We start from the raw sequence: 15322 nt of genomic DNA on the forward strand, positions 1-15322 counted from the left end.
ATAGGAAAATGCATTGACCTGTGATCTAGCTTAACTGTGGCTTTAGCTATAAAGAGATTCATTTTAACTGTAATACATGTGATGGTAAAAAAAACAAGGCTGAAGTTGATAATCTTCTTAAAGATTCCCCCAATCACAGGAGATTACCATAGATGCATGCTGCTCTTGTTTTGATATGCCTCAGGGGCATGAAATTGGATGAGGGGGAAATGCAGGATGATAGAATGACTGTACCAGCCATTTGACTTGACTTACTGCGTCACGGCTCCACTGTTATACCTTCCCTGCAGATAAACACTAAAAATACATCCCTCTTAATCTTCTTAAGGGAGTGAGTAGGAGTTAGTCTTGCAGTGCTTGACGGACAACACAAACACACACACACGTACAATGTTGCAAAGTCTTAGAGGTCAGCTTAATACCTGAGACGGTTCAAAGGGTGTTTGCGGTTTTCGCTGCTTTAACTGTTCAGCCGCCCTAACGTTCCTGTGTTCTGCTTTGCCACACGGTCGTCCTAGTGTTCCTCTGGTTCTTGCAGTCCTTCTGCATGGTTTCTAATTTTCAGTCAGTTTGCAACCCTCGTTGCTGGGCCGAGACCTTTGTTAGTATCGACATGCCAAACCTCAGCAGCCTGGGCAAGATCTGTGGCTCCAGCCGGGGCGAGGATATGGTGGTGATGGACAGGGCAAAGCGCAAGAATTCGGTTAGGCGCATGTCGATCATTGAGGATGGTCAGATTGCTGAGGTTCTCTACCTGATTCCGAAACAATCGATGATGGAGCAGCTTCCCTTCCTGAACCCCAACGACTATATCCTGTGTGAGCGGATGGTAGGCATGCCGCCAGACATGGGATCAATTGGACCAGGTAAGGGATTGCTCATCTGCCTAGTGTTGCCACCATTCTGATTTGGTCTGGAGACCAGGCTTGTTCTTCTGAAGGCGAGCGATAAAGCTATTCAGTTAGATTGTCTTTGAAATTAATTGCTGTAATGTCAAAAGTTTTAGGACAATTTGGTGACACTTTATTTGGTGAGTTGAACTTGTTCAACTTTCAACAAAATGTTCTATTAACTATCCACTAACCCTAACCTTAATCCTTACTCTTACCCTAACCCTAAACTGGCCCTAACCCTAAGAAGATGCATATAAACAGAGTGTCAGTTTTCAAATCTGTAAAGGGAGTCACCAAATAACAACATTACCTTCAATCTCCCAGATTGAGTTTGGTCTGAGTTGGCAGCCCTACTGGAGTGGTGGAGAGAAATTAGTGAAGAAAAGAGATCGGAACAGTGGAAGGTAATAGAAGGGGAGAAAACATTGAGAAATAACTCCTATTAAGACCTTCTAGAATAGTGTAAGAGGGAAGGAAGTGGGAAACAAGAGTAGAGGGGGTATTGAGGAGTGAGGAAAATAATGGGTAGACTGGAGCGAGGAAGAGAGAAGACAGAGAATGGGAATACATTTTATTTTGGGTATGTTGAATTGACTATTTCTGATATAAATCTAAAAAAGAAAACAAGTAGGTGGCCAGTGCGATGCAGAGAACATTAGTCAACTATTTACAGGTATAATTTACAAGGAGCAGATACGTCTATAGTATACAGTATATAACATCAGGAAGCTCAACTGCAATGAGTTTCGACTACAGGAGTATTCATCAGTCAAAATACAAATGCCAATGTAATTATATGTGGGGACTTCTCAATTTGAGCTCCATTCAATGTGCAGACATGTTAGTCTGAGGAGTCAGTTTTGTGGGCTCTAGAGAATAGAATACAGTGGCATTTTTTCAATTCTTTTGCCTTACAACCTGGAATTAAATTAGAATTTGTGGGGGTTTGAATCATTTGTTTTACACAACATGCCTAACACTTTAAAGATCCAAATATTTTGGGTGGAGAAACCAACGAGAAATAAGAGAAAAAAACGGAAAACTTGAACGTGCGTAACTATTCACCGTCCCAAAGTCAATACTTCATAGAGCCACCATTTACAGCAATTACAGCTGCAAGTCTCTTGGGGTATGTCTCTATACACTTGTCACCTCTAGCCACTGGGAGTTTTGCCCATTCTTCAAGGCAAAACTTCTCCAGCTCCTTCAAGTTGAATGGGTTCCGCTTGTGTCCAGCAATCTTTAAGTCATACCACAGATTCTCAATTGGATTGAGGTCTGGACTTTGACTAGGCCATTCCAAGACATGTAAATGTTTCCCCCTAAACCACTCAAGTGTTGCTTTAGCAGTATGCTCAGGGTCAATGTCCTGCTGGAAGGTGAAACTCTGTCCAGTCTCAAATCTCTGGAAGACTGAAACAGGTTTCCCTCAAGAATTTCTCTGTATTTAGCACCATCCATCATTCCTTCAATTCTGACCAGTTTCCCAGTCCCTGCCGATGAAAAACATCCCCACAGCATGATGCTGCCACCATCATGCTTCACTGTGGGGCTAGTATTCCTGGGGTGATTAGAGGTGTTGGGTTTGCGCCCGACATAGCGTTTTCCTTGATTGCCAAAAAGCTCAATTTTAGTCTCATCTGACCAGAGCACCTTCTTCCATATGTTTGGGAAGTCTCCCACATTGCCCTTTGGCGAACACCAAACTTGTTTGCTTATTTTTTTCTTTAAGCAATGGCTTTTTTTCTGGCCACTCTTCCGTAAATGCCCAGCTCTGTGGAGTGTACGGATTAAAGTGGTCCTATGGACAGATACACCAATCTCCATTGTGGAGCTTTGCAGCTCCTTCGGGGTTATCTTTGGTCTCTTTGTTGCCTCTCTGATTAATGCCCTCCTTGCCTGGTCTATGAGTTTTGGTGGGCGGCACACTATTTGCAGGTTTGTTGTGGTGCCATATTCTTTCCATTTTTTTATCATTGATTTAATGGTGCTCCATGGGATGGTCAAAGTTTCTAACATTTTTTTATAACCCAACCCTGATCTGTTTGGAGAGCTCCTTGGTCGTCATGGTGCCGCTTGCTTGGTGTTACCCCTTGCTTAGTGGTGTTGCTCTGGGGCCTTTCAGAACAGGTGTATATACAGTGCTTTGCGAAAGTATTCGGCCCCCTTGAACTTTGCGACCTTTTGCCACATTTCAGGCTTCAAACATAAAGATATAAAACTGTATTTTTTTGTGAAGAATCAACAACAAGTGGGACGCAATCAAGAAGTGGAACGACAGTTATTGGATATTTCAAACTTTTTTAACAAATCAAAAACTGAAAAATTTGGCGTGCAATATTATTCAGCCCCCTTAAGTTAATACTTTGTAGCGCCACCTTTTGCTGCGATTACAGCTGTAAGTCGCTTGGGGTATGTCTCTATCAGTTTTGCACATCGAGAGACTGACATTTTTCCCCATTCCTCCTTGCAAAACAGCTCGAGCTCAGTGAGGTTGGATGGAGAGCATTTGTGAATAGCAGTTTTCAGTTCTTTCCACAGATTCTCGATTGGATTCAGGTCTGGACTTTGACTTGGCCATTCTAACACCTGGATATGTTTATTTTTGAACCATTCCATTGTAGATTTTGCTTTATGTTTTAACCAACACAATGTAACTCCAAGTCAATCACACTTCTGTGAAATCAAACTGTCCACTTAGGAAGCAACACTGATTGACAATACATTTCACATGCTGTTGTGCAAATGGAATAGACAACAGGTGGAAATTATAGGCAATTATCAAGACACCCCCAATAAAGGAGTGGTTCTGCAGGTGGAGACCACAGACCACTTCTCAGTTCCTATGCTTCCTGGCTGGTGTTTTGGTCACTTTTGAATGCTGGCGGTGCTTTCACTCTAGTGTGGGTTGTAGACTCCGTCTCATGCTACCACAAGTGGCTCAGGTAGTGCAGCTCATCCAGGATGGCACATCAATGCGAGCTGTGGCAAGAAGGTTTGCTGTGTCTGTCAGCGTAGTGTCCAGAGCATGGAGGCGCTACCAGGAGACAGGCCAGTACATCAGGAGACGTGGAGGAGGCCGTAGGAGGGCAAAAACCCAGCAGCAGGACTGCTACCTCCGCCTTTGTGCAAGGAGGAGCAGGAGGAGCACTGCCAGAGCCCTGCAAAATGACCTCCAGCAGGCCACAAATGTGCATGTTTCTGCTCAAACGGTCAGAAACAGACTCCATGAGGGTGGTATGAGGGCCCAACATCCACAGGTGGGGGTTGTGCTTACAGCCCAACACCGTGCAGGACGTTTGGCATTTGCCAGAGAACACCAAGATTGGCAAATTCGCCACTGGCGCCCTGTGCTCTTCATAGATGAAAGCAGGTTCACACTGAGCACATGTGACAGAGTCTGGAGACGCCATGGAGAACATTCTGCTGCCTGCAACATCTTCCAGCATGACCGGTTTGGCGGTTTGTCAATCATGGTGTGGGGTGGCATTTCTTTGGGGGGCCGCACAGCCCTCCATGTCCTCGCCAGAGGTAGCCTGACTGCCATTAGGTCCCGAGATGAAATCATCAGACCCCTTGTGAGACCATATGCTGGTGTGGTTGGCCCTGGGTTCCTCCTAATGCAAGACAATGCTAGACCTCATGTGGCTGGAGTGTGTCAGCAGTTCCTGCAAGAGGAAGGCATTGATGCTATGGACTGGCCCGCCCGTTCCCCAGACCTGAATCCAATTGAGCACATCTGGGACATCATGTCTCGCTCCATCCACCAACGCCACGTTGCACCACAGACTGTCCAGGAGTTGGTGGATGCTTTAGTCCAGATCTGGGAGGAGATCCCTCAAGAGACCATCCGCCACCTCACCAGGAGCATGCCCAGGTGTTGTAGGGAGGTCATACAGGCACGTGGAGGCCACACACACTACTGAGCCTCATTTTGACTTGTTTTAAGGACATTACATGAACGTTGGATCAGCCTGTAGTGTGGTTTTCCATTTTAATTTTGAGTGTGACTCCAAATCCAGACCTCCATGGGTTGATACATTTGATTTCCATTGATAATTTTTGTGTGATTTTGTTGTCAGCACATTCAACTATGTAAAGAAAAAAGTATTTAATAAGAATATTCCATTCATTCAGATCTAGGATGTGTTATTTTAGTGTTCCCTTTATTTTTTTGAGCAGTGTACTTATGTGACTTCTGAATGTAATTGGTTGCACCAGATCTTATTTAGGGGCTTCAAAGCAAAGGGTGTGAATGCATATGCACGCACCAATTTATCAGTTGACATTTTTTTTTACATTTTTTGAAACAAGTAATTTTTTTCATTTCACTTCACCAATTTGGACTATTTTGTGTATGTCCATTGTATGAAATCCGAATAAAAATCCATTCAAATTACAGGTTTTAATGCAACAAAACAGGAAAAACACCAAGGGGGATGAATACTTTTGCAAGGCAGTGTATACTTTTTTCTGTATTTTGTACCAGTGTAAGGTCTACAACTGTTTTTTTGGTATAAAATTAAGAACAGTATGTAAAACAAGGTTATTAATCAGCTTTAGCGGACGATTAAGAAATTGGAATTGCGTCACCGGTGACCAGGGCTCAAAACAACAAATTATATTTGGTAAAATGTTGCTGCCAATTTACAAAAGTTAGGATCACCACATGAAATTTAGGAGCACCAGAAAATAAGAATTTTAAAATGGATTGAGAAACAGCCTATATTGGGCCAATATTAATTCGAGCTACTTTTGAAGCACGTGTTGTGTGTTAGAAACTAATATCTAACACTGTAAATACATGTCTTTATTATACAAGCTAAAATTTCGACATGAATACCTGTGATTGAAATTACTAAGTGATTTGTGGAATTTTAGGTTTCTACATTGTGTAAAAGCATTATTTTCCCTATTGTACTCTCTCTTTAAAAATGTCATGTTTGTGATGATGACGGGCAAGAGATCTGTCATTCACTCATTGCTATCTATGATCATATGTAGATCTCCTGAAGAAGCAATAAAAAAAATTCTGTGCCCCCCACATGTTTGAATATACTGGTAAATTTTCCAGATTGTTAGCTAGCTAGTTAGCCAATTAAATAACATAATTGAACAAATGTAAACAGATGGTGAACTACTTTGCCACGCACATAGTTTTAGAATGGCCCACTACATGCGGTCCCGGTAATCCGCTACAGAAAGATAAAAATGTTGTGCCGGTAATATGGGTCAGATGTTTTGATCTGGTTGGAAGTCAGTGTAGTCAGGGTGCAACCATGACGCTAACGATCTGCACTTGCCTGTTTCTCTAGAGCACTCAGAAACAACAGTACAGCGGAGCCTTATCATGACAGCAATTATTATTTGGGAGATTTTTTTCATAGTCGCACAACTAAATATTCTGCATGCAACCAAATTAGTGACACATTAGAGCCCTGCCGGTGACGTTACTGCTGCCTACCTGTAACAGGGTTGGTGTTACAGTATCATATTTACTCCCTGTGGTTTGTGAACACCGTTGCGCAGTGCGGCTTGCTGGAACGTGCGTGGCGCAGATACCCCCCTAACACATGGGCCGAAGTCTTGACAGACAGAACATTTTATTTGACTATTTCATTTGTTAAAGCCAGTGGAGGATGTAACTAATCAATTATTAACCGACACTTTTAATATTTGAGTTTAAACAATTTAAAACTGGCATTTTTATATTTATGTCAATATTGGGACCCTATGTGAGGAGCACCTAAGTTAGTGACAGATGGTTTACTGTGAGTTTGACCTATTTGGGGACGCCTGCATTCACCTTAGGTGAGCATAGACTAGTTTCATTTTGTAGCTGTGTTTTTATTATTTTGTTGTGTTATTTTGAGGGTTTTGTAAACAATGTCAGTGGTGTGGGATGTTGTGTATTTTGAGGGTGTATTTCAGGGGGATGGGGATGTTGTTTTATTTTGGGTTTTATGTCAGGGGGGACTGTTGTGTTCTTTGAGAGGTTTTATGTCAGGGGGTGTTGTGTTGTTGTACTGTTATTTTGCGCGAGGGTCTTTTATGTCAGGGGGGGTGTTGTTGTTGTGTATTTTGAGGGTTTTAGGTCATGGGGGTGTTGTTTGGTGTGTTATTTTAGGGTTTTATTCAGGGTGGGGGATGTTTGTGTTATTTTTAGGGTTTTATGTCAGGGGGGGGGGATTGTTGAGGGTTTTATGGTCGGGGGTGGGGGGATGTTGTTGTTTCTTTTGAGGGTTTTAATGTCTGGGGTGGGGGGATGTGTGTTATTTTTGGGTTTATGTTCAGGGGGGGGGGGGGATGTGTGTTATTTTAGGGTGTTTGTAATGTCAGGGGGTTTGTTTTTGTGTTATGTTGAGGGTTTTATGTCCCAGGGGGGCATGTTGTTTTTATTTTGAGGGTTTTTATGTCTGGGGGGGGGGGGGGGATGGGGGTGTTATTTTGCGAGGGGTTTATGTCAGGGGGGGGGGGATGTTGTGTTATTTTTTCAGGGTTTTATGTCAGGGGGTGGGACTTTGTGTTATTTTTAGGTCTGTTTTATCGTCAGGGTGCGGATGTTTGTTTTGTGTTATTTTGAGTTTTATGTTCAGGGGTGGGGTCGATGTTTGTTGTGTTGTATTTTGAGGGTTTTTATGTCAGGGTGTCGGGGGTGGATGTTGTGATATTTTGATGGTTTTTATGGTCGGGGGGTGTTGTGTTATTTTGAGGGTTTTTATGTCAGTGGGGTGGGGGGATTGTTGTTTGTTGTTTATTTGAGGGTTTTATGTCAGGGGGGGTTTGTTGTGTTATTTGAGGGTTTATGTCAGGGGGTGGGGGGATGTTGTTGTGTTATTTTGAGGGTTTTATGTCAGGGGGTGGGGGGATGTTTGTTGTGTTATTTTGAGGGTTTTAGTCAGGGGGGGATGTTGTGTTATTTTGAGGGTTTTATGTCAGGGGTTGGGGGATGTTGTTTGTTGTGTTATTTTGAGGGTTTTATGTCAGGGGGTGGGGGGATGTTGTGTTATTTTGAGGGTTTTATGTCAGGGGGTGGGGGGATTTGTGTGTGTTTTTGAGGGTTTATGTCAGGGTGTGGGGGGGATGTTTGTGTTATTTTGAGGGTTTTGTCAGGGGGGGGTGTGTGTTATTTGAGTGTTTATGTCAGGGGGGTGGGGATGTTGTGTTATTTGAGGGTTTTATGTCAGGGGGTGGGGGATGTTTGTTGTTGTGTTATTTGAGGGTTTTATGTCAGGGGGTGGGGGGATGTTGTGTGTATTTTGAGGGTTTTATGTCAGGGGGGGGTGTTGTGTATTTTGAGGGTTTTATGTCAGGGGGTGGGGGAGTTGTGTTATTTGAGGGTTTTATGTCAGGGGGGGGGGATGTTGTTTGTTGTGTTATTTTGAGGGTTTATGTCAGGGGGTTGGGGGTTTATGTCAGGGGGTTGGGGGGTGTTGTTTGTTGTGTTATTTTGAGGGTTTATGTCAGGGGGTGGGGGGGATGTTGTTTGCCTTTATTAACCATTTGATTCTTACACCTTCTACTTCAACAGTATTTTGACTAACTTTTCGGTACATGCTTTTTCTTTGTCACAAGATATGATCGGTGATCTTATACAGGGTTTTCATCTCTATTTCAGTCTTAATTTAGAAATTTCAACTTTTAATTACTGACAATTCAGATTTTGGGGTGGGAGTTGGGTGATCAGCTATTAGGTTTACAAGCTGGAACATCAAGGCAATGAACGGCCAGGTTAAACGTACTAGAGTATTTGCTTATCTTAAGAATTTAAAAACCGATATAGCATTCTTACAAGAAACACATCTGTGTGCAGCAGATCATGGTCGACTCCGTAAAGCTTGGGTCGGACAAATATTCCACTCAAAATACAATGCTAAGGGGAACAGCAGTACTTATTCATAAGAAAGTACAATTTACCGATGCTGACATAATCTTGGATCCACAGGGGCGTTTTGTTATGGTGTCTGGTTCTCTCTTTCACACCTCTGTTTTGCTTGTAAATGTTTATGCTCCCAATTGCGGTGATTTTAATTTCATTAACAAACTTATTTCTTTGCTGCCCAATGTCAACTCACACCATTACATTTTTGGAGGTGACTTGAATTCTCTGATCCACCCAGTATGTATAGATCCATGGAGATTCCTTTTTCCCCTAAAAAATAATTATTTTTCTTTTCACGTGCACAACTCCTATTCTACAATAGACTACTTTTTTGTAGATAAAGCCCTTCTCCCCTCTATTAAGAAAGTAGAATACTCTGCCATTGTTATTAGTGATCATGCTCCTCTGTCACGCGACTTCTCATTCTCATTGAACTATACAGATCGCCCTGTATGGAGATCTTTACCTTTAAACAATTCATTCTGCATCATTATTTCAAATGGAATTGAAGGTCTTTGTTGAGACAATTAAAACTGATTTGATCTCTCCATCTACACTTTGGGAAACACAAAGTTGTTTTTAGAGAAAAAATTATTTTCTATTGCTCTCCTCAATAAACAACCAAATATAACAACAACAGCTGATCAACTCAATTCTGGAATTAGACCAGCAGTGCTCCACCTCCACCTCTCCATCACCAGAACTTTACAAAGAAAGGCTGAGTCTTCAAACTTAGTAGAATTTTTAAAAATTGTTTTGTTTTACGAACATGGAGAAAAGGCTGGTCGACTTCTAGCTCATCAACTCAAGTGAAAATCTGCCGCACAGCTGATCCCTCAAATTCACAACACCTCGGGTGTCTTAAGTTACTCCCACTTAAATCAATAATACTGTCAACCCCCCCCCAATTGTTTTTTGTTGATCTTTACACATCTGAATCACCTGAAGACAATTCAATTATGAATGACTTCCTTGACCATTTGGAAACTCCTACCAGTAATATAGAGAGGAGACCTTTGAAGCTAGAGGAGATTCAATTTAATTCAATTACAGCAATGCAAAGTGTGAAATCTCCTAGCACAGATGGCTACCCAATCAAATTTATACAATACGTTTTCTGCCAAACTAGCCCCTCTCCTGATTGAAATGTTTGAAAATTCCCTGGACCTGGGTGTTTTACCCCAAACCCTGACAGAGGTGTCGATCACATTTTTCTTAAAACCCAGCAAAGATGCATCTGAGTGTGGCTCATACAGACCGATCTCCCTTTTAAATGCAGGTGTAAAAATATTAGCGAATTTGCATGCCTCTCGAATAGAATCAACGGATCAGACAGGATTTATTAAGGGTCGCCACTCCTTTTCTAACATTTGCCGTCTGCTTAATGTCAGGGGAGAATGGGAATATTTATTATCTGTACTGGGAAAATGTGGCTTTGGTGCAAATTAAATTTCCTGGGTACAACTGTTGTATTCATCACCCAAGGCTTCAAACTTTGTACACAGTATTTCCCATTATCAAGGGCCACACGCCAGGTGTAACCGATGTGAAATGGCTAGCTAGTTAGTGGTGGTGCGCGCTAATAGCGTTTCAATCGGTGACGTCACTCGCTCTGAGACCTGAAATAGTTGTTCCCCTTGCAAGGGCCGCTGCTTTTGTGGAGCGATGTGTAACGATGCTTCATGGGTGTCAGTTGTCTATGTGTGTAGAGGGTCCCTGGTTCGAGCCTGGGTAGGGGCGAGGGGACGGACTAAAGTTATACTATTACACAGGGATGTCCAATGTCCCCTCTGTTATTTGCCCTGGCTCTAGATCCCCTCTCTATTATGCTAAAGACAACACATGTTATCTACAGATGGGGACTGGAACACAAAGTGTCCTTGTATGCAGATGACTTGCTTTTATCTCAGACCCTGAAATGTGGGTCCCTGAGGTAGTGGACCTATTGCATAGGTTTGGTGTGTTTTCGGGTTATAAATACATTTTCCTATTAATTCATTAGCATTACAAATTCCGTGGGATACTATTCCATTTCGTATGTCCAAGGCTGGCTTTAAATATTTAGGGAACAATATCACATGTACCTCGTCTTCCCTCCATGATGAGAAATGTATTTCTCTGTTCAGCAAACTTAAACTGGACTTTCAGACTTTTTACTTTAGCTGGTAAAGCGAATTGTATCAAGATGAGCATATTGCCCAGATTTCTGTATTTGTTCCAGTGTCTCCCTCTTTTTTTCTTCTCTTTTTTAGGATAAGCTTATGTCTTTTCTATGGGGTGCTGGTATCAAACAGAAGCCAACTCATGTTTCTCTTACTCTTTGTCAGCTTTAGTCACCTCCACCATCTCCCTCTTTCTGTTTACGCTACACATGCAATCCAATTGTTGTCAATACTCTTGAAATTTGGACATCAACATTTTAAATTCTGTGATTTCTCTACTGAAGGTCCTTTATTTAATAATCACCTCTTCCTTCCAGGCAAACTGAATTCAGCTTTCAGCCTTACTAAGTTTAATGATCTATGGGGGTGCCACAGGGTTCAATTCTCGGGCCGACTCTCTTCTCTATATACATCAATGATGGCGCTCTTGCTGCTGACGATTCTATGATCCACCTCTACGCAGACGACACCATTCTGTATACCTCTGGCCCTTCTTTGGACACTGTGTTAACTAACCTCCAGACGAGCTTAAGTGCCATACAACTCTCCTTCCATGGCCAACTGCTCTTAAATGCAAGTAAAACTAAATGCATGCTATTCAACCGATCGCTGCCTGCCCTTCCAGCATCACTACTCTGGACAGTTCTGACAACTACAAATACCTGGGTGTCTGGTTAGACTGTAAACTCTCCTTCCAGACTCACATTAAGTATCTCCAATCCAAAATGAAATCTAGAATCGGCTTCCTATTATGCAACAAAGCATCCTTCACTCATGCTGCCAAACATACCCTCGTAAAAACTGACCATCCTACCGATCCTCGATTTCAGCGATGTCATTTACAAAATAGCCTCCAACACTCTACTCAACAAATTGGATATAGTATATCACAGTGCCATCCGTTTTGTCACCAAAGCCCCATATACTACCCACCACTGCGACCTGTACGCTCTCGTTGGCTGGCCCTTGCTTCATATTCGTCGCCAAACCCACTGGCTCCAGGTCATCTACAAGTCTCTGCTAGGTAAAGCCCTGCCTTATCTCAGCTCACTAGTCACCATAGCAGCACCCACCCATAGCATGCGCTCCAGCAGGTATATCTCACTGGTTACTTCCAGTTCTCTGCTGCCAATGACTGGAACGAACTGCAAAAATCTCTGAAGCTGGAAACTCATATCTCCCTCACTAGTTTAAGCACCAGCTGTCAGAGCAGCTCACAGATCACTGCACCTGTACATAGCCCATCTGTAAATAGCCCATCCAACTACCTCATCCCCATACTGTATTTATTTATTTGTCTTGCTCATTTGCACCCCAGTATCTCTACTTGCACATTCATCTTTTGCACTTTCTACCATTCCAGTGTTTAATTGTTATATTGTAATTATTTCGCCACCATGGCCTATTTATTGCCTTACCTCCCTTATCCTATTATATCTTATCCCTTATTTGCACACACAGTATATATACATTTTTTCTATTTTATTATTGACTGTATGTTTTGTTAATTCCGTGTGTAACTCTGTGTTGTTGTATTTGTCAAACTGATTTTCTTTATCTTGGCCAGGTCGCAGTTGTAAATGAGAACTTGTTCTCAACTAAACTACCTGGTTAAATAAAGGTGAAATAAATAAAAAATATCCCATCACTCAATAAAATCCAATCTGAGAGGAGAGTCTGGAATTAGTGCCTTACTTACTGTAAATGGAAGCTCCTCTTGTGCCCGGCTAAGCATTATACAGTTTAAGGTACTTCACCATATCCATTTCAGCAAGGCCAGATTGTCCAAATTCTACCCACATTTTGATGGAACATGTGACAGGTGTAAAAGCTCCTTGGCGGACTTGACCCACATATTCTGGTCCTGTCCTTATCTGGCAGATTATTGGTCCACTAGATTTAAAACCCTTTCTGAAGCATTTGGTATAAAGTTGCAGCCATTCTGCAGAAATTGCTACTTTTCGAGTACCAAACAATCCTTCCTGGGAAAAATGTACAATGTCTTTACATTTTACGATTTTTTTAAGAAACCTGTGTGTGTGTCTGCTTGCTTGCATGCGTTTGGGTGTGAGTGTACTGTGTACACGTGTGTATGTATCCATGTGTCCCATATGACAACTTGAAGTACATGTTTACTTAAAGAAGATTAGCTCATTGAGTGTGTTGTACCTACACAATAAAGATTTAGATGTGTTCTTAATGGGGTACAACCACTTGGCTTGTGGTGATACCCTGTAAAGGTCATCCTTTGAACCTTTAGTTGTAGGTACATTATTGTACCCCAGTTTATATCTCAGATATTACCTTACTTACATGTAGTCCACAGATACAAAACCATGTACTAAGAAAAGGTACACTTTGCCATTGTAGGGAACAAAAGCATGTGCTCCAAAAGTGACAAAAAAAGTTTTCAAAATATAAAAATGCTTTGCTGGATGACTAGCTCACTAGATAGATATAAAGTATGATTGTATAGTTGAGAGGAATAGCTTGTAAATGTAGCTAAGTATAGTTGAGAGGAAATGTAGCTAAGCCAACAACAGTTTTGAGTGTATTATATATCATTTTGGGGGAGGGTTTGGTGGGATTTTGGAAATTCTTCTGCGACCCCATTTTTATATCAGGCGACCCCATAATGGGGTGGTGTCACGTTCATCATAATGATTGGACCAAGGCGCAGCGTGCGTAGATTTTCGCATATTTTAATTAATAGAGACTCACCAAACAAAACAAACAAGCACAAACGAAACGTGAAGCTATTGGTGTGCACACAGGCAACTATCTGTAGACAGAAGATCCCACCAACAATGGACCAAGCAGCGTGCCCGGGAGATAATGGCATCCTGGTCTGTGGAGGAGATTACGGAGAGAACATCCTGACTTGGGACGACATAATAGCAGTAGAGAAGAGCCTGCCATGGAGGCAGGCGGAAGCAGCGAAAGCGACGAAGTCGGGGAGGTAAGCCACAGAAACCCCAATAAAAAAAAATGTGGGGGGGCACATGGAGCAGTCGGCGGTGCAGAAGAGTGAACCAGAGCCAGTCTGGGAGAAGAAGGAGAATTTGGAGGAGATAGAAATGGGAGAGTTGTTGAGTTGGTGGAGGATGCACGGATTTGAAATGAAGGAATGTGTTGTCAGTTTGGTGCCACTTGAGTCAGCTCCCCGTACTCGTCCTGAGAAGTGTGTTAAAGTTCCGGAACAATTGATGCCGGCTATACACACCAGGTCTCCATTGCACCTTCACAACCCAGTTGGCTACGACCCACGGTCCGGAGCATCCGGCGACGATCCCAGCACCAGAGCCGCCATTGAAGATGATGACGTATCCACAAGCGGAGTAGGTACTGCTTCCCTTACTGCCCCTCACCCGGACCCTCCCCTATTGAGTCAGGTTTTGCGGTCGGAGTCCGCACCTTTGTGGGGGATACTGTCACGCCCTGACCATAGAAAGCTTTTCATTCTGTTGGTTAGGTCCGGGTGTGACTAGGGTGGGTCATCTAGGTGATTTATTTTTCTATGTTGGCCTGGTATGGTTCCCAATCAGAGGCATCTGTTTATCATTGTCTCTGATTAGGGGTCAGATTTAGGCAGCCATTTCCCGTTTGTGTTTTGTGGGATCTTGTTTTTGTGTAGCTGCCTGTGAGCAGCCCAGAACTTCACATTTCGTTTTTCTTCTGTTTTTGTTTGGTGGGTTTATTAATGATTAAACATGTGGAATTCTACGCACGCTGCGCCTCATTATGACTAACGTGACAAGTGGCGACTCCTAGTTTGGGAACCACTGAACTAGACAATATCAGCTAACGTTTTTTAGCTAGGTTTTTTAGCCTATAGATTTTGTTGTAATGTTTGTCACTCAAATATCACATGAATACACATTAGACATGGCGAAATGTATAGAAATGCAAGAGAATTCGCTTTAAAACAGCTCAATGTTTTCTGCATCCCATGACAAAAAGTGTATAAATGCAGGAAATAAGCTGTATACCTGGAAAATGTTCTGGCAACAAGAAGGTGTGAAAGGTTTGTGGCATGAACAGTGCTTGTGCCCATAGAAATAGATGTGACGTGCACGCAAAGGGGGGTGTGGGATGTTCCCCAATGTCAGAAGGGGGACCTGAGTCAAACATTTTGGAACCCCTGATCTAATCGCTAATCTAGTGTTAGAAAAAAACATTGTGTTTAGAATGATTTTTTGAATGCCTCTCTCTTTACCCCACACATACAATTATCTGTAAGGTCCCTCAGTAGAACAGTGAATTTAATAAACAGATTCAACCATAACGACCAGGGAGTTTTTCCAATGCCTCACAAAGTAGGGCACCTATTGGTAGATGGGTAAAAACTAAAACAAAACAGACATGGAATATCCATTTGATCATGG

At 42.4% G+C, this 15322-nt stretch overlaps 1 protein-coding gene across 1 annotated transcript in view; it reads left to right on the forward strand.

Moving 5' to 3' along the window:
- The first annotated feature begins 352 nt into the window (after positions 1-352).
- Positions 353-15322, forward strand: part of ablim1b (actin binding LIM protein 1b) — an 88143-nt gene continuing 73173 nt past the window's right edge. Inside the window, exon 1 of the mRNA XM_020460265.2 lies at positions 353-866. Within this exon, the coding sequence (XP_020315854.2) occupies positions 548-866 (319 nt within the window). The 5' untranslated portion in view covers positions 353-547. The remainder of the gene's footprint in view (positions 867-15322) is intronic.

This window comes from Oncorhynchus kisutch, linkage group LG25, assembly GCF_002021735.2.
Source record: "Oncorhynchus kisutch isolate 150728-3 linkage group LG25, Okis_V2, whole genome shotgun sequence".
NCBI classification, from domain to species: domain Eukaryota; kingdom Metazoa; phylum Chordata; class Actinopteri; order Salmoniformes; family Salmonidae; genus Oncorhynchus; species Oncorhynchus kisutch.